The sequence below is a fragment of the Vitis riparia genome, chromosome 10, assembly GCF_004353265.1.
Source record: "Vitis riparia cultivar Riparia Gloire de Montpellier isolate 1030 chromosome 10, EGFV_Vit.rip_1.0, whole genome shotgun sequence".
In the NCBI taxonomy this organism is placed as follows: Eukaryota; Viridiplantae; Streptophyta; class Magnoliopsida; order Vitales; family Vitaceae; genus Vitis; species Vitis riparia.
The window spans coordinates 17,003,737-17,028,080 of record NC_048440.1 but is presented as its reverse complement, the minus strand read 5'-3'; the positions used below and the strand labels follow the sequence as shown (position 1 = coordinate 17,028,080).

Sequence of the window (24,344 nt, the reverse complement as noted above, 5' to 3'; positions counted from 1 at the left end):
CAGGGTTTAGTAGAAGCATTGGCTAATTGATCATTGGATGATATATGAGAATTCTTATATCATCAATTTGAAACTTATCGTGGACAAAATGAAAATTTATGACAATATGTTTCATTTTAGAGTGGAAGATCGGATTTACACATAGATATGTTGCACCAATATTATCATAAGAAACCATTAGTGTAGTGGGCAATTGCATGCCTAGTTCACGTAATAATCATTGTAGCCATGCAGACAATGACTCGGTACTCCACTTTGGTGGAAGAACGAGCAATGGAGCTTTGTTTCTTTAAACTCTATAAGATAGGATTATGGATAAGGAACACAATGTGAGCACTAGTGGAAGTGTGATTATCGATGTTACCGGGTCAATCGATGTTAGAAAATCTTGAAGTAACATCGAATTTTGTTTAATACAAAATATCCACTTGTAACTGACTAAATTTTTTTATGTGTATGGAGGAAAAAGATCCTAAATACCATTGTGGAGAAGTGCATTAAACTCTTTAATCATTGTCGCTCGCCATTTGGTTTGTTTAAGGGCTTAGATGATGGAAGTAGGTTCACTAAGAGAGAAAGTTTGGTAAAGGGTGGGAAGGCTAAGTTTTGTGAGAGGTTTATGGATGTGACTTTTGGCTCTAGTTTGCATGGGATGGTTATTGTGGGGATGGGGAATTTCGGGTTAGGAAATGAACTTTCATGCTTTAGGTCTTCAATCCGAACTCTCTATTTCAATTTATTTCATTTTCTAAAGATAGGAAATACATCCCAAATACTATAAGACCTAAATAAGGTATTTAAGCATATGTGAGCTAGGCTTAAAGCCCACTAGTCAAATTTGAAAATTCAAAAATGCTAAAGTGGAAATGATTTATTGGCATTTTGCTGAAAACCTCGTCATATCACCAATTTATTAGTGAAAGTTTGTTGATTTGGGAGAAACATTAGGCTACCGGATATTTCCTTCACTTGTTGTGCTAAAACTCATCAACACATGATGTTTCAATGACATTTTGTTGAAAAATCATAATACTTTCATCCTTCGTTTTTCTAAATTTTGTTGAAAATTATGTACTTCTATGCTGATTTTTCTACAAAAAAAAAAAATTGCTAATTTTAGAGACTCGGCTCCGAGATATCTCCTCCACTTGTCATGTTGAGGGCCGCTAACACACGATATTTCACTGAAAAATGGTGACATATATTTTCATCTTTGGTCGTTATTGGGAGAAAGACATTGTTGAGGGGACTTTGGTAGTCATTGAATCCAATTAATAGCATGCCCGTGTAATAGGTCAGTCGAACTATACTTTTGGTCAACTAGTATCCAAGATACCTCAAAATTGGTCATGTTCAAGTCAACATTCTGGCATCGTCATGTGGGTGGGCAACACGAAACAAGTTTGCCTCCATGAACAATTTGACTGTCTTTCTATACCAGGTTGTAGGGCGTAAACATGTATCAAGTTACTTAATCATTGACCTTGTTTAGCCTTTCGTCTTTCACTATGAGTTTGCAATTGTTTTGTGGATGACATATGTCACGGGTTTGATGTTCGCTTATGCTAGTGGGATTACTAGTGATTGTGCGTTGCAACAATTTCCCTTGAGGCCACCTTACGAGCTCCATGCACTGTGCGAGGTGCCCTACTTGAACTAACTTTCAACTTGAAATTGGAGGTGGCTGCATTTTTTTTATGGTGTACCCACACTATTTAAGGTAGTTGTAATACTGATCCAAATCTTTCTATCTAATGTTTTCTCGCATAGGGTGAGGTTAGCAGAAGCCATCTAAACCTTGGATTAGCAGGAATTGAGTGTAGGTTAGGCTCGTTTAGGTCAACTGTGTGGAAAAGCAATTTGGCTTTTCACTTTGACCTCTCTTCTAGCTAATGAAGCCATTATGTGTAGGTGACTATTTTCTTTGATCTTTGCTTGTGTGGAGTCTGCTTTCTAGGTTATGCAATTTGAGAAAACGCCACTATTTACTAAGAGGCGATGCATAAGTTGTCCCCGAGCATGACTTAGTTTTCTGGCCTATTGGAAAAGGTCATCTAGAGTCTAGGGATTTCTTTGAGATCTAATCAAAGAATGGCGAGCAGGGCATAATAAATCTCTTAAACACTTACATTAAAGCATTCATACCACAAGACTCCATTTATAGCACCGTCAGACCAAACCTTTTCATGAAGTCATGTACGAACTTTGAATATGACATTTGGAGATTGTTAAGTATTTGATCACCTATTTTTGCCATGCTAAATAGTAGTAGTGGGCTACAATGACTTCCTCTACCCCCAAAAGTTGTGAATAGAGTTCAATGGTCATGACAGTCAGTAGTGCATGAGGTAGTCAAATAGGTCAGTGGTGTCGTCGTATAAGGAGAACTTTGGTACCACAAACCTCATGCAGATTCTCTTGTTGTATGATGAAGGTTGATAAAGGGGTAGATGACATGTAGTCCAACATCCTTATAGCCTAGCCAAGCGGGGCTTGAAACTATTCATATTGTGTTTGGTGGTTCATGGTCACTTATTGGTAGGTAGCTCTTGTAACGTTTGTGAAGCAAGCTCCTTGCTATGTTTCTCTTTTCTTGCACAACACTAGTCGCCTTGTCAGGGTTGTGCATACTCCATATAGGCTTACTTTGTGGCTCTTCTATCCAAGGATATGAAGGGTGGACGAGGTCAACTGCTTTCGACATCTCAACCCCATTAGACAGTTACTTAGATTGTTCTACATCGTTTTGACCTACTGGTGGCGGCCTTTAGCCTAAGGTTAAGGGGTTGCCAAATGAGCCTAGACAACTATACTAACCTAAGCGACCCACGCTTCACAATGAAGCTTCTTAGTGGTTCTACATATTTACTCTATCTGAGATGAGTATTTGCCATCTATTGCTTCTATCATCTTTTGCATTACGACCAAGCATTCATCCACAATTAGAATGGGAGCTTGTTCTTCCTCCATATTGCTCATGGCTTGGGTGGTCCCCATGACACTTTTATAGCCTCTTGTCCATCTCCACAGACAACACTAATTGCTAGTGCATGGACTTCCAAAGTATGTTTTACTGATGAGTATGCCCAACAACACCTTGTCCTATGGTTAGTGATCTTACAAACCATTAAGCTCCTTCAAGATGAATTCCTAAACACAAAAGTAGCAGGGTAAAGGCTTAATTGTCCTTCCAATGATTAAATTAGCAGCATAGGTTCAACTGATGAGACTTTACAAGTAAGAATTGGCTATAGAGTGGCAACCCGTCTTTCCTACACAATGGGAAGCGAGAAGATGAGAGTGAGGGATCTATAGAATTAGTGTGTGAGGAGGAATAGGCTTGCCTTTGTCAGCTTATGAATGCCTTTATGTAGGTCATCCTAACCCTAGTTGTTTAACTTTCGTTGGATTAGTGGTTACTATGTTGGCGTACAAGCATTATGATAGGAGCTCCATTGGTTAGGTGGTTACAACTTTTCAAGAGGCGCATGATCTTCTATGCTAAGGCTGCCATTAGGTGGTTAGGGTTCTTTCATCTAGCAGTCATCGAATTTTTAAGGATTGCGTCCCACAGGTGGGATACATCTCTAACTGTAGCTTTTAGATTGTACCCACCTTGGACAATGGAGGGGCTCAACGTTTTTACATGCAACCCTCCTCAAAATTTGAATAGGTTGGGGACTTTAGTCGGTCTCCTATGTCCGGTCATGAGGGTGCAGACGCTCCTTAGGAAGGGTTTATAGGAGGCTCTTGAATATAAGCAAACAACCAAGACATAGGGGTCACTGTGACCTGCCTGGACATGACAAGGCAGGCCTAAAAGTGAGGCCCATATCTTACGACCTACTCGGGTCAAGACTCGTCCAAAAGGGTATTGGACCCATCAAGAATGTTAAAATTACTATTTATAGGGCTAATCCTATAGTTTTTTTTTAGTTTCTAATATATTATTAATTTTTTTTATCAAAAAACAAAATGTTTTAGGTCATTTGAATAATATAAGTTTTTAATATTTTAAAGTTTGGTAAAGGGATTATTTAAATTTTTTAATGGCCCAACCAAAGGAAATTATTTTAAATAATTTTGTTATTCTTCTCCCTTGCAAAAGTGCACCAACATGCCCACTCAGTTCCTTGTCCAACTTGCCAACCTAGAGTTTGATATGTCAAAAGTTTTGGTCGGTTGGCCGGAAAACTTATGATCAATATTTTAGGCTGCTGTCATTAGATCTAATGGTAAGTTATTTATTAAGAAGAGTCATGTAATTATTTAAATAAATTTTAGTTAGTTAAATAATTTAAAATAATTAATTTTCTAGAATGGTATAAACTAAGGTGGCGTATGCTTTTTTATTTAATTTTAAATAGAATTTTATTGTTTAATAGTATTAAATATTAGATGATTTGTTTTTTAATATTTTTTTCTATTAAATATTAAAAAGTAAAGAAAATTTATTTATTTTTATTTAGAAAAAGTAAAATATTTTGACTTTTTCTATTCAGCAAAAAAAGTAAAATTTAAAAATAAATTGGTTTCAATAAAAAGTTAAAAAAACAAACGGTCTTTTAAGCGTGAGTTAAGTTATGAAAAATAAAAAAAAAAAAGTTAAAAGTATCAAGTTTTTGTTTTTTTAACTTTTTTTTAAAAAAGTAATTTATTTTTCAACTTTAAGTTGTTTAGTTTTTCAATTTTTCACGATTTATTATAAAGTTTTGATCGAATAGAAAAAATAAAAATATTTTTATTTTATTTTAAAAAATTAAGTTTTATTTTTATTTTTATTGTTTAATAAAAATATATTATTAAAAAAATACACAACTTAATACATAACACCAATACTATTTAATTTTAAGTTCTATTTGGAATTAAATAAATTTTCATATCTTTTGTTTTTAAAAATAAAAAAGAATAATAATTTTTATATAGAATAAAGGAATTCTTAAATAATTATAATAATTTTAAATTTTTGATTAAAAATTAAAGTATTAAAAACTTTTTACGTATTTAAAATATTTTGCAATAATGTTTAAGTGGTATACTTATTTTTAAAAATGAAAAACAAAAAATGTATTCACATGAAATTTGTAATTTTATTTGATTCAAAATTTTTATTTATTTGTGAAATGTATTGATAGAAATTGAAGGCTGAATAATTTTTTTGAACGATTTAATGAATTGAAAAAAGTTGAATGCTGTAGATGATGAGGTATTGAAAAGAAGAATAAAGCCTAAAAAGGTTGGATCAAATGATCTCGATTCTGAGAAGAGTACCATTAACCCTGTCGCCACCTGTCTACAAGATCATGGAATCTTCAAACATGGTGGGCGGATCACAACGGCTGCTCAACTTGGCTCGCCAGCTCCGCCTCTACAAGCCTTCGCCGCCGCCCTCCGACGATTATGACGACGTCGAGGAGCGGCGCATTGAAGAGGCCGCCGGCAAGGTGGTTTCTCAAGTGGGTTTCGCTGAATCCGCCACCTCAGTTGAGTACGAAGGGAGGTTCAGGCCCAAGAGAGCTGCAGTTCTGATCTGTCTCTTTGAAGGGGATGCTGGGGATTTGCGTGTGATTCTCACGAAGCGGTCTTCTAAACTGTCCACACACTCGGGTCGGTGGCTTTTCTTGGGGAATCTGATTGGTTTGTGAGAAAAAGGAGAGAAAAATGAATTACACTTTCGGAGTTTTTGTTTGTTGCATTGGGGGTTTTGGATGTGTAAAATGAAATTTGGGAATTTAATTACTTTGGGAATGCGCGTTCGGTTCCCGAGAAAGCAAGGGCGATTTTGAATATTTTGTTTTGGGTTCTTGAAAGAAAATGAGAAAAATGAAAAAGTCACTTCAATTGAGCTGAAAAAGGTTGGAGGGTTTTGTTTTATAGGGTGATAGGGAATTCGGTTTCCTTTTTGTTTCTCCTTCATTTTTCAGACCCTCAGAAAGGGGCTAACGATGATTTAGGTGTCTATTTGCAGGGGAAGTTTCGTTGCCTGGTGGGAAACAGGAGGAGGGTGATAAAGATGATGCTGATACAGCGACCAGGGAAGCCAACGAAGAGATTGGGATGGACCCTTCCCTTGTAAATGTTGTAACTGTTCTTGAGCCATTCTTGTCTAAGGTAAGATGGATTTTTATTTATTTTTTAATATATGATATGATTTAAATGATTTGCATGCTATACTTTAATCAACCTGAAATTGATACCAGTTTTCTGAGCCCAGAATCAGGCTTGCAAAAATTATGTAAAGATTGCAAAATTGCCTAATTTTTTGTGTTCAATGTTGAGGGTGAATTATACTTAAAACTAGGAAAAGGCACCTGCAATTGTATGTGCTTTTCTCGTACATATTTGAAATTCAGAGGAAAAATATGTCTACATATGTGAAGTATAACACAATATATGCACAATTTATGAAAGATACTAAGGTAAATGTAAGCAGATATTGACTACTTAACCAAATGGCATTCATTCATCAGAAGATCCATGAAGAAGTGCACTAAAACATTACTATTATTCCAAGATTTCCAAGTTCACCAGTACCCTATCAATATATCAGAAATGGAGCTCAAACATGTACAAGTATGATTGATATATTTGTGGGAACCGAATGTGTAAATATGGCATTTTCAGGGTGTTAGTTAGTGTTAGTTTTGCAGGTCCATCATTACACCCATCTCAAAAGGGAAAAAGAGAATGTCATTAAAAACCTCATTTTTACTTCTAAAAGAAAGAAACAAGAGAACTGAGAATGATACTAAGCAAGTGCCAAAAAAAAAAATTATATTGGAAGCGAAAAATAAATAAATAAATAAAAGAAAGATAGAGAGTTGCTAACTGTATTTTATTTAACGCCTTTTGAACAGCAGTACAATAATATTCTCTTTAACAAGTTCAAATATGGTTCCTCTTTTTTTTTTCTTTTTTTCTTTTTTTGAAAGAGAAACTATTTAAAAAAGTCAATTATGCATGTTTTGGGTACAGTTTACGGTATATTATCACATGGTATGTTGTTTGTATGCCACCTGAAACACTTGAACTAGTCCTGAACTCTCGGCAATGCTTCTGATATATGGATCAGAAATTCTGTGGAGTAGCAACTCATTCAAATCAATGACAAGGAAATATAAGTAAATGGCATGACACGAGGATTTTTGAGAGGTATGATACTTGAAACAGGACATTATAAGACTCTAGGAATGAACATCTTTACAGACTAACTAGCAAGAATACCTCAGTTAATGTTCCTGGTCTTCCGGTATTCTTCAAAATGATAATTATGTGAGAGGCCTCATATTGATAAACTCATTTCTTAATAGCTTCCACTTCATATGGCTTTAGTGTTGGGTCTCAGTTATCTATATTGCTTTGCTGTTGGGTGTACGCTACCAATTTATCTAGGATTATAAGTTTGGCAATGCATCTTTATTTGTAGTGATATGGTTTTATTGTGTTTAATTCCCAGGATAAAAAATGGTAAAGAATTGATTCACGGAATGAGCTGTGTTCTCCTGGAGGACAATGTTGTGAGCTTTTACATGTTGAGTGTTATATGACTGCTGAAATTTTGTCATAAGAAATTGTTTGAGAAACATGGTGCTTGTCAATGTCATATGTGTGCTCCTTCATTCTCCTCTCCAACTCTCTACATTTTTCTCTTTATGTTTTTTTATTTGGCTCCCCTTGAGACATTGTAGTAACTGCTTATGGGTTTACTTGATTTCTGTTGCGAAACTGAACATGTAATGACAATTGCTGGTTCTACTCACAGCACATCAATCAGATCATTTTTTTTTTCCTTCAAGCAACCGTTGTTTGTAAAATGAGACCCTTTTTTGTTTCATGGGTTATTATCTAGGCATGGCATGCACATTGCATAAGCTTGGCCTTGGAATTACATGTGGCTATTTCATATTCGGAGTGTGCAGCAACTTAGTTGTTCCTTGGTTGCGATATATGCCAATTGCTTTTGTTTTGACCAACCCCGTTGTTTTCCATGCAGCACCTCCTAAGGGTTGTTCCTGTTATTGGCATACTTTCTGATAAGAAAACATTTGAACCTGTCCCCAATGCTGATGAAGTGGATGCAGTATTTGATGCCCCTTTGGAGATGTTCATCAAGGTTTAGCTTTAATTCCATTTTTCCCATCACAATTATCAAAGTCATTGTTTCTCTGACTTGTTTTATGTTGACATGCTTGATTCAGGATGAAAATAGGAGATCAGAGGAAAGAGAGTGGATGGGACAGAAGTATTTGATTCATTTCTTCGACTACGAAATGGAGAATAAGAAGTATTTAATATGGGGTCTAACCGCAGGGATCTTGATTAGAGCTGCCTCAGTTGTGTTCCAGCAGCCACCAGCCTTTCTGGAGCAGAAGCCTAATTTTAAGGTTCCTAGGGGTGTAGACAAAGATACTATAATGCCTTAAAAATTCAAAATAAATTTTATTAGATATGATTCTTATTGTTGTGATTTTCTGTGCAATAAAACACATGACAAGGCCTATTGATAACACTTAAATTGCTTTGGATAAGTGACCAAATGGTACTCAAAATTTTCACTCACAGCCCTTTCCCTTCACCTTGCCTCTGGTCAGTCTCCGGAGGCATCAGAGAAAATTTGATTGTCATGACACCTAACGCCTAAGTTATTGTTGTAGGACCTTTTTTCCAAGCTCCTGAAGCTTATTTGGTTGTGCCTTTGTTCAACTTCATGATTCAATAAATTGAACCCAGTTATAAATTAAGCCATTGATGAAATTAAGTTGTATATTTTCTTTCTATCTTTCTTCCTTAGAATGAGATATCAAATGACCTTCCATGTCCAAATATTTTAATTGCTAATCATAATATAAAAACATGTTAAATTATTTATTGGATGCATTCATCCCTTTTCTTGAATTATGAAATGTTTAGGGTGACTTGATTTTGGTGTTCTTAGAATTACTTTTCTTTTTATTTTTAATTATTAATGTGATTAATAAAGCAGAAAAAGTAGTGATTCTCAGCTTTTTGCAATCATTTTCATAAGAGCTTAAAGGATTTTCAGAAGTTACTTTTCAATATGTTCTAAATTATTCCATAGGTTTTCAAATAATTTATAAAATGCTACTTTTACACTTAAAACAAATATTTAATATTAAACAAATTATCATCAATTATTTTTAATTTCCTTATTAATATTGTTATCCACAAAAATATTTAACATTGTACTTAATAAATGAGCAATATATTTTATTATAGATTAAGTGGGTATTCGGTAAATTAACTTAATAACTTAAAGTAAGTTAATAATTTAATTTAAATTATTAAATAAATTAAGTATGTTTAGTAAAATAACTTAATAATACGATTTAAAATTAAAAACAACTTTTAAGTAATAAGTAAAAATAATTAACTTATTTATAAGTTTGTATCTTTATTTTACTTTTTTATCCTCATGTATTCTAATTACCTCCATAATCTCTTTTGCTAATTTACGATCTCCATTGTTATTTGATTTTTTTTGTCATAGTTATAAATTTTGAAAATAAATATGTCAATTTAATAATTTAGAATAAATTTTATTAAACAACCTTAATATTTAAAATAAAAATTAAGTAATAATTTTTATATCAATAATTTAACTTAAAATCATTTTAAGTCATTAAATTTTACCAAATATCCCCAAACTATTTTACTAAATTATAAATTATAATGTAAGACTATAAATTATATTATATAATGAATATATAAAATTATTTTATAGTGTGGATAAGTTTAACTTTTACCTTTAATAATTATTAATAAGTGTTGATGAATTTTTATTGTAATTGCGATGATTAAATTAATTTTAAATATTATACAATTTAAATTTATCAAAATGATGCAATTTTTACAATTAAAATTTATGGAAATGATGTGATTCATTTTTCTACTTCAAATACTAATTATATTATATTTGGTATTTTCAATATTTCATCCAATATTTTCTATAAATAAATTGAAATTATAAGAAATAATTTATTAATACTATTCTCAATTAATAATTAGTACATCACCATTTCAATTTATTACAATGTATACTTATTTTAATTTATTTTCATATTTTAAAAAAAGTGTAATTACATTTACAATTAATTAAAATGATTAATTTTTTTTTCCACTTCAAATACAAATTATATTGCTTTTCACACTTTCAATATTTCATCCAAAATTTCCCACAAGTAATTTAAAATTAAAATAAAATTAATTAATTGTACAATTCTCAATTTACAAATTATATCACCATTTTAATTAGTTTATTTCAAATTTATATTTATTTTTCTTAAGGTCTTAGGTTTATCACTTTATATCCTACAAAATAAATTAAAACTTCTCTTTCATACAATTTTAATTTTACAAAATATTAAATATTTTCCAACTTTTATAAAATAATTCCTCATATTATATAGTTGACCGGTTGGTAACCTATAGAATCAGTTTTTCTTTCATTTTTTATTCACCTAGCATTCGACATGTGACTATAGCTATTGGTCCAATGTGGTTGGTATGGTACACAAAAGAAGACTTCGGTCCCATAGCATTACCTACTCTATATATACATCTATATATACCTATTTCAGAAGGCAGACCGGGCTCCCGCACAATCGAAAGACGGAACCGGGACTACTTGGAATCAAGTGATGGATTCTGAGGACCTGACGCTGAAAATCTTGACAGAAGAGCTCCGTCTCTACAAACCTCCTCATTCCATTCCCATTCAACAATCCGGTTCAGATTCTGAACCTGCCAGGCGCAAACCCAATAGAGCCGCTGTTCTCATCTGCCTTTTCCAGGGCGAGAATGGCGATCTCCATGTGATTCTCACCAAGCGCTCTTCAACCCTCTCTTCTCACTCTGGTCAGATGCCCTCTTGAGTTTTTTTTTTTTTTTTTTTTCTGGTGCTAAAAGGTTCAAATTTGAGGTGATCCATCAACTGGGTTAGTTGGGTTTCAGGTGAGGTTTCGTTACCCGGTGGGAAAAGAGAGGAAGGTGATGCTGACGACATTGAGACTGCCATGAGGGAGGCTAAAGAGGAGATAGGTTTGGATCCTTCACTTGTGAATCCTGTTACTGTTCTCGAGCCTTTCGTAAACAAGGTACATCAGGGGTGTGCAACTCCATTTCTATGCCTTTCTTTTTTCTTCTTCTTTCAATGGTTGATGCATATATACTGAGGGAAGGAAAATGCTGAAAAGTCAATGTCATCAATTAAACATGTGGAAATTTTGGAAGAGCAAGTCGATATCTTGGGATTTGTGGTGTTCTCAATCAGCCTTCAACAGGCTGTATTCACTCCAATCAAGACATTGGTCTAGTTGATTTGAGTTAAATTCATAAAAAATGATTCGGGGAAGGTCAATTCACAAGGGTTAATCGATTGAGAATAAGACCTATATCCTATGAAGCTATGAGGAAGTTGCAGAGGATGCATTAACCTAGTGATCTCCTTGTCTTCTTTGCAGCGTGGCATGATAGTAGTTCCTGTGGTTGGCATACTTTCTGATAAGAAAGCATTCGTTCCAGCTCCAAATGCTTCTGAAGTTGAAGCAGTATTTGATACTCCCTTAGAAATGTTCCTCAAGGTTTCACTCTCCCAATCAAGTTCCCAATCTATATATTATGCTTCCTGCATGACATTTACTCAATGATGATGGATTACAGGATGAGAACCGGAGAGCAGAGGAGAGAGAATGGATGGGAGACAAGTATTTACTCCATTACTTCGATTATGAAGCAGAGAATGAGAGGTATGTGATCTGGGCTTTGACTGCTGGAATCTTGATTAGGACCGCATCAATTGTTTACCAGCGCCCACCAGCCTTTCTGGAGCGGAAGCCCAAATTCTGGAGCAGGATTGTTAACTAGGATATGGCACCATAAATCCAGAGAATTCTTCTCTTTATAGTCATTATTAGAATCCATGAAACTCACCATTCGGACTTTCAACTTCAATATCATTGAAATGTAATTCAGATTCTGAATTCGCATATAATATCACGCTTTTCGCCAAGTTCAATGTTCTTGGGTTTACATAGGAACAGTCAGCCAGATGATCAAAAACCTTACATCCAGCAGGATGATTGGCTGGTGAGTATGAAGAAAAATCTTGGCTGAATTCAAAGGTTGGCGGAATAATGTTCATGTGGCTCTTAGCTCTTCAGCTATTGCAAAACACAGGGCTTGTTAAGTCATGGAGTTGCACTGCAGGAATGCGAATTCTCATGGTAGCTTGCAGGTGTGCAGAAAAATCATAAGCTCGCCATGAATTGGTATCAATGGACAATAAGTTAAACTTTTATAGATGTGAATAATTTCATGACTCAACAAGTTTAATTCATTTAATGGATCTCAATTTCAACTTATCACTATATCAATTGTAAGTTAAATAAATTTAAACATTCAGGACAAGAAATTAATACGAGTTAAGTTTTTTTTTAAATGAAACTTAACCCATAGTTAAATTTTGGTAAGTATTTTGATTTAAAAACTTAACCATAATCATAGTACAGTTCAGATGACAATTTATAATGAAAAATTAACTCTAATTACATGAAATTTAATCCCAATAATGCATATCCTTAACAAAAATTTAACTCCGAGTAGGTTTTTGTAACTAAAACTTAACCTCAATGCAATTCAGATGAACATCTTGAACGAGAGTGAGGACCATGAAAGAGAGCATTGTGAATAAGGCATTATGAGATATGAGGGGTCGGCCCTCAGAGCTTCATGGACTGAGAAAGAAAGAGGGTAGTTTAAAGCCTGAATGAACCCTTATACATAATAAGCTAGAGAGGAACCATGGGAGAGACTTCATAATGTGCGACTTTGCAGGAGAAAGAGGAAGAAAGAAAGTGTGTAAGCTAGAGGGGAATCATGGTGAAACTTCATAACATGTGGGTTTAATGAAGATAAAGTCATGATGGTGGGAAAGAGTGAAAAAAAAGTGTAAGCTAGAGAGGCACCATGGTGAAACATTTTAACCTTCTAAGACTCACAACTAACCCAAAACAGCAGTAAAGGTATACTTCAGATAAGTTCCACTGTATGCTGGGATGAGAACTGCCACAGTTTGTTTATTTAAATACCCTCAGATGGCTATCAATTATTGTTATTCTTATCTGTTTTCTCCTTCAAAAGTACCACTTCTAACTTCAGATGTCTAATTATTTCAATGTTTCTTCCCAATCCTCAAAACAACCATCTCCAACCTACATTGATGCTTTTGATCAAATGGCTTCTGCATGAATCAAATTCAGTTCATTTGTAAAAGATGAACATATTGACTTTGATCTTTTGGGTCATTGTAACTAGTAAAAACAGGCTAGAAAAACTCAAGGGCTGGCTCCCCAATTCATAACCAGTGAGCTCCTACTGCCATCTATGGTTACCTGTCTCAGTAATTTTTTATTTAATGTCGATTTGTTTTCAAGAGTATTTCTCTCTGGAGTTCTAGAGATTGTCAAGAATACAACTTTCAATGCACAAAAGTTGAGTCATCTTTAAGAAATTTGGTCATCCAATGAATTGTCTGCCCTAGACGTGCAGGCAAGGATTTAAAGGGTGATATACATCTTTGGCCCATTCCTTAATAATTTAAGGTTAAAGACGAGTTAGTTTAACAAATTTGCATCTCTTCACTTCATCTCATTCAATACCTATGCCAACTAGTATGCAATGCATACCTGACCAATCTATTCTACATAAACTCAACTTTGGATAAAGAGTTCCTGATGTTGATTTGTAAATAGAATAGGAGAATTATTTTCCTATTATGTTAGTTTCCTATTTCTGTAAATAGATAGTTTTATGATTTGGGAATAAGTTAGTTTCATATTATGTCTCTTATTTCCTATTTCTTCTCTTGTAATCTCCTATATAAACTGAGTGTATAGTCAATCTAATATACAGAACTTATTATTTTTCATCCCATATTTCGTGTCACCTGATGATGTACTTATTCTAGTATGTCCTGATCTACTATAAATTTCTTGATCATATCTTCTACTGCTCACAGTATTTCAACTTAAGAATTGCAAAACCCCATCTCAGAAGCTGATGGAAGGTTAAAAATACAGTTATAAACCTTGCCACCAACAAATCAAGTTCCTACAGGAAGACTCGGTGAATTTGGGATCCCTAATTCTGCATGACATCACAGTAGAAGCTCAGCATGTTCTTATTTTGCGGTTGGTTACTGGATCTATTGAAACTGCTGACTTAATTTTAAAGTTGCATTTGAATGTAAAGCAAGCATGAGTAGTTCCAATTGGCAGAGGAAATGTATAAGTAATCAGCAGATTACGATAACTGAGGTACAAAAGTGATTCTAAAAAACTATGGACAAAAGGAACAGTATGCATATAGAATTTTCCCTTCAACTGAACTCTTCATTCTTCCTGAACTTCATAGAAGTAAGCTTAAGACAGTTTAATGATAACATGAATAGCCTGTCTATACTCCACAGATCTCATATATGATTCGCTTGAAAAGAGAATGAAAATACCAAAAAGCAAATAAAAAAAAAAAACAGAATAACAGAACTGCTCAATGAAAGTGACAGAAAAAGGGTCATTTATATACCTTGCTCAGCTAAACACCTCATAGAATTTCTCAATGACAAGTAATCCAGAGTCAATTGACTCCAAGGGATCCTTCCGAAGACGGTGTCTTAAGCAGTTTGGAATGACAGTAGCAATATCCTCTGCAGTTACATTATCTCTTCCCTTCAGAGCAGCCAGTGCTTTTGCTGCTCTATTTGTCACTATGTCCCCTCTTAATCCATCAACATTTAGCTCTGCACAAACCTTGGAGATTTTCACACGGAGATCATGATCAATCTGAACAGAGGAAAGATCACTCCTAGCAGAGGAAATTTGTTGCTGGAGCTTCTCTTGCTCGGCCTTATAAGAATCCCTGAATTCCTTGGGATTTTTGTCAAACCGAGCTCTCTCCTCCACAATCTTAACTCTGAGCTCTGCATCCCTCACAGTTCCCACTTGTGCATGCATTCCAAATCTGTCAAGTAGCTGTGGCCTGAGCTCCCCTTCCTCAGGGTTGCCTGAGCCAATGAGAATAAACCGAGCAGGATGTGAAATTGAAATTCCCTCTCTTTCAACAGTGTTCCATCCTGAGGCAGCAGAATCCAGAAGAACATCCACTAAATGATCATCCAGAAGGTTAACTTCATCCACATAAAGAATTCCCCTATTGGCTTTAGCAAGAAGCCCAGGCTCAAAAGCTTTCACACCCTCTGTCAGAGCCTTTTCAATGTCAATTGTCCCACAGACTCTATCTTCAGTTGCACCCAGTGGTAAATCAACCATGTTGATTTTGGTCATCACAATGGAAAGTTGCTCCCCTTTCAAAATGCTCTCCCTGACTTCCATTCCCATGGATTCTGAATCTTCTGGATCAGAGTTAAATGGGTCACCTGAAACCACTCTGATTTCTGGAAGCAAATCCACCAGGGACCTAACAGTAGTGGATTTTCCCGTTCCCCTATCACCCATGATCATCACCCCTCCAATCTTGGGATCTATCACATTTAGAAGAAGGCATAGCTTCATCTCATCTTGTCCTACTATAGCAGCAAATGGATACACTGGCCTCTGGCTTCCTTCAGCGGCAAGCTTTTGGGCCTGGAAATTCATTAAAGAAAAATTTATACGAACATGCTCGAAACAAATTCTTCAATATTGCACTATATCATTGTCTCCCAAGTAATTATTCCATGGATATAGTGTTTCCTATAAATTTAAAACAAGCAATAAATTTCATCCCAATCTTCTCAAACGTGCCTCAAACCCTAACAATAACAGAAATACTAATAAAGAACTTTGATCTCACTATATTGTAATTCGTAAGTCATAACCTAAGAAACCCAGATTAGAAAAAAAAAAAAAAACCCATACCTTTTCAGCAGGATTGATTTCAGTGGCAACATTGGAAACAGCAACATGGAACTGGGACCTGCCTTTCTTAAGCTGAACTCCAACCCCTCCATATAATTTCCTTCCATGACTCCGCCCTGCAATCAAACATTCAAAACATTTCCAACCCCATTAAGTTCCACTAAAACCGCACACCGCATCTTCATAACGGCACCGAAAAATCAACAAGGTGCAAATTTTTTTTACAAAGAAACAGCAAATATGATATGGATCAGAGCCACATGGGCATCCAACAAAATGATTTTGAAGAAAAATTTGAAGTGGGGTATGGTCATTTCTTTAGACATACATGTACAAAGAGGGAGAGATAAAGAGGGAATGGAGGACTTGGAAGTAGAAGAGAGAGGTCTAGAAGCCAAGATTGCCGTTGACGAAGAAGAAGTCCCAAAAATTCCTGCCATGTCTGAAGTGTCTGTGAATTGTGAGCGCCTCTGTTATGAGGCCTTGGTTCAACCTTCACCACTCCCGACTTGTGATTGGTCTGTTAGAAGCGGATAAGATGATAGCGTTCCACCCTCTCCTTCCATCTTCTAGTATTTCTTCACTGAAAATAAAAATATATGCTATGTTACTATTTACTTTCTCCAAGGACAAGCCAGTGTATTGTGCTTTTATTTATTTATTCTTATTTTATTATGGTATTTCTTTCTTAGAAAAAAAATAAAATGTAGAAAAGAATTAGGAGCTTAGGACAAACTATGCTTTATAAATTTTTAGCCCACTCTTGAAAATTATTAGAAAAAATATATAAAAAAAAAAGAAAGAAAAATTAAAATTAATAGATTATTTTTATATACTTCTTAAACTCTTTTTATTTATATTTTTTAATATAAAAATTAAATAATTTAAAAATACATACATATTTTATAATTTTTATTACTTTAATTTTTTTATTATTATTATAGATCAGAAAACTATTTTTCTTAACATTTCTTTCTTTTGCTTACTACTTTTCCTTAATCAAACAAAAATTTTGAAGAGTTCAAATTATATGGACCTCTTATTTTTTTTGTCTAAATAAGTTTTGTTATATCTATTTTTTGGTTAACATAGCAAAAAATATGTTAAAGGTGGGATGAAAATACAAGGCCAAATGATGGTTCCAAAGATGCCTGAAGACAAAAGCAAAAGAGAGAAAATGACCTTTTTAGGTTATATTTGTATATATTTTTTATTTTTAAAAATAAATCCTTATATAAAAAGAGGGGGGGAACTACAAGCTGTGTACATATCTTATGTACTTGAAATATTTTTTAAAAAATTTAGAATTTAAGTTTTTTTTTTTTCATTTCCTTGCATTTTTAAATATTAAAATTGTTTTGAGGAGCACAATGTTAATTTATTTTCTAATAAAAAATTATATTTTAAAAATACAGAATAAGAATAGTATCCAAAGGCACCCCTAATTTCCTTTTGACTGACTGTTGTTCTCTTTAGAGGCAGGGCTTTCCAGTGGAAGGAGAACAGAATTTGGAATGCATGTGATATCATTGATTCATTAAGTCTTTGAAGAGGGCAATTTAGAGAGCTGCTTGCCCATGAAGCTGACAAAATTCTTGCGTTTCTTCTTCTCTTTATGAACTTAATTATGGTTTAGAGCAGCTTAACCTCCTAATCCTCAGTTACTGAGTCATATTTTCTTGCATTTTCCCCCAATGCCTTATTAACAGAAAGCAACAGAAAGCCCTGGTTTTTTATTGTGCAACAGTAAGTACAACTACAAACAATAGATGAACCAGAGACTCGTGACTTGTCCACTAAAGTCGAGGCAATCCAAATTGTTCACTGGTAAATTTCTCCATCTCTTGCCTGAAAGCATGCAGGGCAATTTCTGGCAAAGTTATTAAAACCTTGAACCCATCCTTGTTTCCTGCCTTTGCTGAAGAATAAGGCAAGAAGAAGCAAGGTTCCACGCTCCCAAGAAGGTGTCTGGAGAGTGGCAAAACAGTTACAGGACCTCCCCACCCAAAGTCCACTGTGGAATGGCCTAAATGCCTCCAGTCAGTGAATCCACTCACTCCCTTTCCTGCTGTGATCCCCTTTGCATAATTTAGCTCTTGGAAGTCTATGAATGAGCGGGCATACTCATCCGTGGCATTGCTTTTGCTTTTCTTGATCAGCTTGGCCGTTTCCCAGATGGGGTTTTCTATCAGCTCTTTGGCGCTAAGCTGCACGTACATGGGGACACAGCCATTGCCCCAGTAGCCGAGTGGTAGTGGCGGTTTCACTAGCTTTCTTATATTGATTGAATATGCGAACTTCACTTTCTCATGGCCGGGAACTCCAGAGGCTTTAACCCTGTTCCACCAACCAATAACCCAAGTCAAGGACAAAGACAGAACTAGTGGTGGTGGCATATGGCCAACGCCCAATAATCAATTTGGTGTGACAAGTAGTATATGTAGATACTCGGGAGAAATTACTTCCATGGGAAACTGACTTTAGTGTTGTAGAGTTTGACAAAACAAAAGTACCAAAATTGGTCACAAGCGATAAAGCAATAGAAATACATCAAGAATTATAACTGACGAATAAAACAATACAAAGAAGGAATGTAAACAATTAGACATATATCCCACATAGTTCGCCTATTTTCCATCCATTAAAGCCAGTTGAAAGTAACTTCTTTTGGAAAATCTAAAAATGAAATCAAAGGTGATAGACATCACTTCCAAATTCCCCACAACAGATTCGTTAAAATATTGTGGGATGGGAAATCTTAGAGGCCTAGCTCAGGTGTGAGGGGACTGGCGTGGGCAAAGGAGCTCTAAGTCAAATTCTGTATTAGCAAATAGTGTTTAAGAAATCAAACTGAACTTAGGCCAATTCCTATGTGGCAATGATATAAAAATTTAGGTTATATTTGATTCTCGAAAAATACTAAGAAAATAAAAAAAAAATACAAAAGAAATGATTTTTTTTATTTTTGATTATCCTATAAAAAATATCAAAAAAATCAAATATAATTAAAATTAATTAAAATTTTATATATTTTTAAATTATTTAATCTTTATATTGATGAGTTAAAATAAATAAAATAAATTTTAAGGCACAAAAATAATAATTTATCAATTTTTAATTTATTTTTTTATCTTTTTATTTTTATTTTTCTTTTTTACTATTTTCTTTACCCATGGAATCAGAGTTTTGAGTTTGAAGTTGGTGCTGGAATAGGATAAACACGTGATCACAAAGCAACGTTGACAAACCTGGCCCTCCATAGGAATGCGCCCAAAGCTTCAAATGTAGTAAAGCTCACCCCTGATTTTTCCAACAGCAGAGCCTTGTAGCGATCTAAACACCCATCCCTCACATGAAAACACTCCCTAGCAACCGCTTCACTGGACTCACCGTACGGTGAGGACCCCTTCTCAAAACACAAAACCTCCTCAAACGGCACCTCCACCCGCGGCGGCTCTCTTGGACCTAGCAAACTCCCACGCTCCCAAACCGGCTCAACAGATATCCGACTCGCCCCCCGAGCCAACTCAGCCACGGCGTTGAAAAACTGAGTTGCACCAAGTCCGTCGCACATCGCATGGTGAATCGAAGCCCCGAGACAGTACCCACCGCACGCGAACACCGTCAACTGTAACACGAACGGCGTCACCAAGCCCTCCTCCGGTCTGGGGTCAGGCACCAACTGATCGACGAAATACCGATCCGGCTCGTCCAGGTAGTTCACCGACTCAAGCGAGCAGTCCGCCGCGGCGCGAACAAAGGGGACTGCTTTCCCTGCGGCGCAAAACAGCTCGAGACGGTCGTCGCTTCGGCGCCGGAGAGAGCCGGTGAAAGGGTAGTAATAAACGAGTGCGTCGGAGAGTGCGGCAGAAATGACGCGGAAGGGGTCGGAGGGGTGGTTGCTCGCGGCGGTGCTGGTGTAGGCCCGGACGTAGCGGAAGCTGACGTGGAGATTGCGGTCGGTGTCGAGATGGGAGAGGGGTAGAACGTGGTCGTGTTCGAAGGGTGGGCGAGAAGGGAAGACGAGAGCGGTCTCCGAAGCGCAAACTTCCATGGTTGGTGATGCAGCTTAATGGTTTGGTGTAGATTTATGGGCTCTGCAATTGTATGCGCCACCAAACCCAGAGGGAGAAAACGCAGCGTCGATGATGAGGTGGAAGGAGCAACGTGGACCATGCCATAGCCTCCCCTTCTGCTGCACGCGAAAGTCACCTTCCAACTACCACCTCTCACCGGATCGGGTTGGCCCGACCTGACAAATATAGTGAACTGGATACCATGTGTCATGCCCCAAAACGGACTTCACATCTCAAACCCAAATACTAGGGCTATAAGACTAACACAACGGGATGTCAACGATTATAATATGTTGATCGGGGTGTTTGTTGTTTTGGCTTTTTACTGAAAATCATTTAGTTTTTTGTTTTTTTACTTTTTCATGACTTATTATAAACTTTTTAATAAATAGAAAAATATAAAATATGTAGCTTTTTCTAAATAGAAAAAATAACACAATGGTTTTTTTTACTTTTTAATACTTAATAGAAATAAAATAGTACAAAAACAAACAACCTAATATTTAATACTGTTAAGTATTAAGGTTCTATTTAGAATTAAGTAAAAAAACAAACACCACCGACTATAAGATTAATTATTATAACTTGTTGACTAGGATCATAAAAATATTAACATAACTAAGATCATAGAAATGTTAAAAATTATAACATGTTGACTAGGATTATAAAAATGTCAATAATTTTAACCCGTTAACTAGGGTCATAAAAATCAAAGTCAAACACTTCATTTCATTAATTTAAAATTACAAAACAAAATATCATATCTCCAAAATTTTCATTTTTCATAAACAAATAAAATGTTCAAACATATTTTTCATACAAAATATATATTTGATTCATACATAGAAATAAAAATAACATTTTTCCATATTTCAAAATATAATATAAAAAGAAAATTATTTCATTTTACAAAATTTGTATTAATTTCCTTTACTTTAAAGAAGTACTCAAAATGTTGAAGAATTTACTCCTCATCTAACATAATATTATACACAACATTTATTATTGATTATTTATCTAGAGATATAAATTTGACAATCCTAACAATATTTTATATAGTTCTAATTAATTTTCTATGTTAATATTATTAACGATAATATTATTTTCGAATTCCTAAATGATAATAAATTAATTTAATTAGTTTCTATATTTTTATAAAATTCACGTTCCTCCTAAATTTTATCCTAACCATTTATTTATTTATATACTTAAATTAAATTAAAGTTTGTACAAAATTATTATTATTATTATCAATCTCAATATTCTCTCTTATTTAACAAACTATACTTTTTAACAACTCCGTCAACTCCACCCATCATTATTATTATTATTATTATTATTATAATCATCATTTTAATTTATTCCACTACCACTCTTTCATTCTTTGGCTCTCACGGTTAGATTTTTTTTTTTTTTTTGGAATTTGTCGCCCCAACGTACCATCTCAAATTCCTAAATCCAAAAACCCTACAAATTATTATTATTATTATTTTATTTTTCCAATCTAAAACCTCCACAAATGATTTATTTATTTATTTTCTATTCAATTGAAATTTTCATATTTTCATCAATAAATTAATCTGCATTCATAAATTTCCAATATTTTGGTCTAAAAAAAAATTAAATAAGCAAACTCTAATTTAGATTGGGATTTCTAAAGTATTCAAATCTAATTCATGAATATAAAATACTAATCCAATAATTAAAATCTTACCTGAAAAGTTGATCTTCAAACTCTAAAACTCCAAATCTTCAGCCCTATACTCTTTGATTTTTCTGATCTCCATATAAAAAGGTTTTTTGAATAGAGAAGATAGGAAAAAATATAATTTATACCTAAGACTTTTAAAAGCGAAAAGACTTTTTTCTACCGTGATTAGATTAATTAATTTTTAAATTATGATTTTACTACTAAATTTGGTTTAAGGTATTACATCATCCCCTCGTTAACAGAAGTTTAGTCCTCTAAACTTGACATACATGATACTTGAAATAAAAGAGGATTATTTTCTCTTATTTTTTCTTCTAATTCCTAGGTAACCTCTCGAACACTAAAATTGATTCACCGGACCTTTATCAATTTGACAATAATAGAACATAGTATCATTTCCATCACGCACCACAGAGGCATAAAACCTTTAACAACCCTTCCTAAGCAAGGAACTAACCCATAAAACCAAGATTATATACAATGGTCTAGCCACATGTTTTCCCTCAAAACTAAACTCATGTTAGCTAGGAAAGTGGATAGTCACCTTTTTACCAAAATAATTAATAAAGACATAGAAGAAAATTAACCAATCCATCTCCAAAATCACATCAAAATCCTAAAGGTCAAAAAGTACTAAATCAACTAATATCTCCATATAACTAGTCATCATAAGACAACCTCTAAACATTATATTATCCACAATAAAATATCCCATATGAATAGCAACAATCAAATCAAAGTTTAGGCTACCAACAAGCATACTCAACAAACCAACAAAATATATTGAAACAAAGAGTGTGTTGAGTTTAGGTCAATCAAGGCTCTAGCAATAAAGTGTAAATTCGAATAATACCCATCACCACATCAGAAGTGACTTGAGCATCTTGATGAGTCTTAGCAAACATCCACCCTTAGACTATGGGTTTCTATTTATCCTTTTTATTCTCCTCCTTAGGCTTCTAAATTATAAACTTCTTGTTCTCTGGACAATCCCGAATCATATGTCCATGCTTCCTACAACCAAAGCAAGCTCCGGATTCTTTATAGTAAGGTTTACCCCAATGTTTCTTACCACAAATAAAACAAGTCACATCTAAATTTTGCATTATTTCTCATTTATTCTAACTCTCAATTGAAACAAGCCTTTTTGGTGCTTGGTTATCATGAGCATTATCACTCTTACTCCTTTTCCTTTGTTGCTCTCTATACTGTTGAGGCTCTTTATTATCCTTTTCTGCTATAAGGGCTCTATCTACAACCTCTAAGTAGACATTAAGCTTCAAAATAAATATTTTGTCAGATATGGCTCAATCCATTCTGAAACTTTAATGTCTTTTCTTTCTCTGTAGCAATCAATTGTGGAGCAAAACGTGAGAACTCCATGAATTTTGCCTCATTCTAGGCCATCGTCATATCCACTTGTTCCAAACGAACAAACTCTCCTACTTTTATCGTCTAACACTGTTAGAGAAGTACTTTTTGTAAAACGCCTCCTTAAATTGTCTCCAAATTATAGGTCTCTGATCCTCTAAAAGCCTTTTGGTCATACGCCACCAATGATTTGCTTTTTTATCTAACATAAATATTGCATAAGAGGCTTTTTGCTCCTTAGAGCAATCTCTAACATAAAAAAATTTCTCTATCTTAAGAATCTAAGCTTCTGCTTCTGTTGGGTCTGAAGTACTAGAAAAGTAAGGAGGACCTAACTTCTTAAAGTCATCAAATGAGCTACTTGTATAAGATGAGGGTTATCTAAGAGCTTGAGCCTCACTAGCTCTAGCTTAACGCTTGACCAAACCAACTAAAGTCTCAAGATACCTATAAAACCCTTTTGCATTCATGGAAGACAAACCCTCAAGTAGAAGAGGTACATCATTATTAGCCTGATTGTTTTGGGAAGATGTTGGTCTTCTTGGTGGCACGTTGTCCTATAAAGCATTAGGCATAACTAAATTAGTTACTAAGAAACCAATTAGACAATTTAGATTCATAAGGAAGAATAAGAATTTATATAAGATGAAACTGAAACTTAAACTAATGCGTCACTCATCTATCTCCAAAGTAAACTAAACTAAGTTCCCAACAAGATTATAACATAGTGCTCTGATACCACTTTGTCATGTCCCAAAACATACTCCATGGGCATGACAGTCATTTCACATCTCAAGCCCGAAAGCTCAAAGTGGAAACAATACAAACATTCATCTTGTAATTGGAAATTGTCAATTACCAAATTCATGTTCAGAGTAGTAAAATAAATAAATTCTGTAATCCCCAATTCTCAACTTTTAAAATTAACACATCAACTAAAGTGTTATTATTCAAATAACTCCAAACACAAATAATTTTAACAGAAATTAAATTTTAATATCTAAACAATGTTCATAATAAAGTTTGAACCAAAATCCTAATCAAGAAAAAAATTCCCCAACCTAACCATCACTCCTTGCTCAAACTAAAAGTATCTGAAAAATTATCAACGAAGGAGCATGAATTCAAAGCCCAATAAGGAATATTAATACAATTTCATGAATCAAATAGTTTCAATCATGCTTACAAAGAGGAGATTTAGTGTAAAATCATTTTCATAAAAACGTTTGAGTACAAATATGTTAATAAATTTTA

The 24,344-nt window shown here is 34.4% G+C and overlaps 4 protein-coding genes across 4 annotated transcripts; 2 read left to right on the top strand and 2 right to left on the bottom strand.

Moving 5' to 3' along the window:
- Positions 1-5,194: 5,194 nt before the first annotated feature.
- Positions 5,195-8,741, top strand: LOC117922924 (nudix hydrolase 15, mitochondrial-like). The gene is made up of 4 exons (XM_034841155.1): positions 5,195-5,607; positions 5,969-6,111; positions 7,994-8,113; positions 8,199-8,741. Exons 1-4 carry the CDS (start codon positions 5,247-5,249, stop codon positions 8,421-8,423), a joined length of 849 nt encoding a protein of 282 aa, XP_034697046.1. The 5' UTR covers positions 5,195-5,246; the 3' UTR covers positions 8,424-8,741.
- Positions 8,742-10,595: 1,854 nt separating this feature from the next.
- LOC117923861 (nudix hydrolase 15, mitochondrial) lies at positions 10,596-12,028 on the top strand. Its single transcript, XM_034842361.1, has 4 exons — positions 10,596-10,875; positions 10,972-11,114; positions 11,481-11,600; positions 11,680-12,028. The coding sequence occupies exons 1-4, from the start codon at positions 10,659-10,661 to the stop codon at positions 11,881-11,883; spliced, it is 684 nt and encodes a 227-aa protein (XP_034698252.1). The 5' UTR covers positions 10,596-10,658; the 3' UTR covers positions 11,884-12,028.
- Positions 12,029-14,376: 2,348 nt separating this feature from the next.
- LOC117923860 (magnesium-chelatase subunit ChlI, chloroplastic-like) lies at positions 14,377-16,473 on the bottom strand. The gene is made up of 3 exons (XM_034842360.1): positions 16,261-16,473; positions 15,933-16,048; positions 14,377-15,659 (listed from the first exon to the last, which is right to left on the bottom strand). The coding sequence occupies exons 1-3, from the start codon at positions 16,370-16,372 to the stop codon at positions 14,607-14,609; spliced, it is 1,281 nt and encodes a 426-aa protein (XP_034698251.1). The 5' UTR covers positions 16,373-16,473; the 3' UTR covers positions 14,377-14,606.
- Positions 16,474-17,634: 1,161 nt separating this feature from the next.
- LOC117923012 (spermidine sinapoyl-CoA acyltransferase) lies at positions 17,635-20,095 on the bottom strand. Its single transcript, XM_034841273.1, has 2 exons — positions 19,181-20,095; positions 17,635-18,269 (listed from the first exon to the last, which is right to left on the bottom strand). The coding sequence occupies exons 1-2, from the start codon at positions 19,984-19,986 to the stop codon at positions 17,729-17,731; spliced, it is 1,347 nt and encodes a 448-aa protein (XP_034697164.1). The 5' UTR covers positions 19,987-20,095; the 3' UTR covers positions 17,635-17,728.
- Positions 20,096-24,344: the final 4,249 nt, after the last annotated feature.

Coding starts and splice junctions, on each gene's coding strand:
- LOC117922924 (XM_034841155.1), top strand. CDS start 5,247: ATGATCTCGATTCTGAGAAGAGTACCATTAACCCTGTCGCCACCTGTC. Junction 5,608..5,968: donor TAAACTGTCCACACACTCGG/GTCGGTGGCTTT, acceptor GTCTATTTGCAG/GGGAAGTTTCGTTGCCTGGT. Junction 8,114..8,198: donor CTTTGGAGATGTTCATCAAG/GTTTAGCTTTAA, acceptor TGCTTGATTCAG/GATGAAAATAGGAGATCAGA.
- LOC117923861 (XM_034842361.1), top strand. CDS start 10,659: ATGGATTCTGAGGACCTGACGCTGAAAATCTTGACAGAAGAGCTCCGT. Junction 10,876..10,971: donor AACCCTCTCTTCTCACTCTG/GTCAGATGCCCT, acceptor GTTGGGTTTCAG/GTGAGGTTTCGTTACCCGGT. Junction 11,115..11,480: donor TCGAGCCTTTCGTAAACAAG/GTACATCAGGGG, acceptor TCTTCTTTGCAG/CGTGGCATGATAGTAGTTCC.
- LOC117923860 (XM_034842360.1), bottom strand. CDS start 16,372: ATGGCAGGAATTTTTGGGACTTCTTCTTCGTCAACGGCAATCTTGGCT. Junction 16,049..16,260: donor ATCTCTCCCTCTTTGTACAT/GTATGTCTAAAG, acceptor GTTTGATTGCAG/GGCGGAGTCATGGAAGGAAA. Junction 15,660..15,932: donor AAATCAATCCTGCTGAAAAG/GTATGGGTTTTT, acceptor ATGAATTTCCAG/GCCCAAAAGCTTGCCGCTGA.
- LOC117923012 (XM_034841273.1), bottom strand. CDS start 19,986: ATGGAAGTTTGCGCTTCGGAGACCGCTCTCGTCTTCCCTTCTCGCCCA. Junction 18,270..19,180: donor GCATTCCTATGGAGGGCCAG/GTTTGTCAACGT, acceptor TTGGTGGAACAG/GGTTAAAGCCTCTGGAGTTC.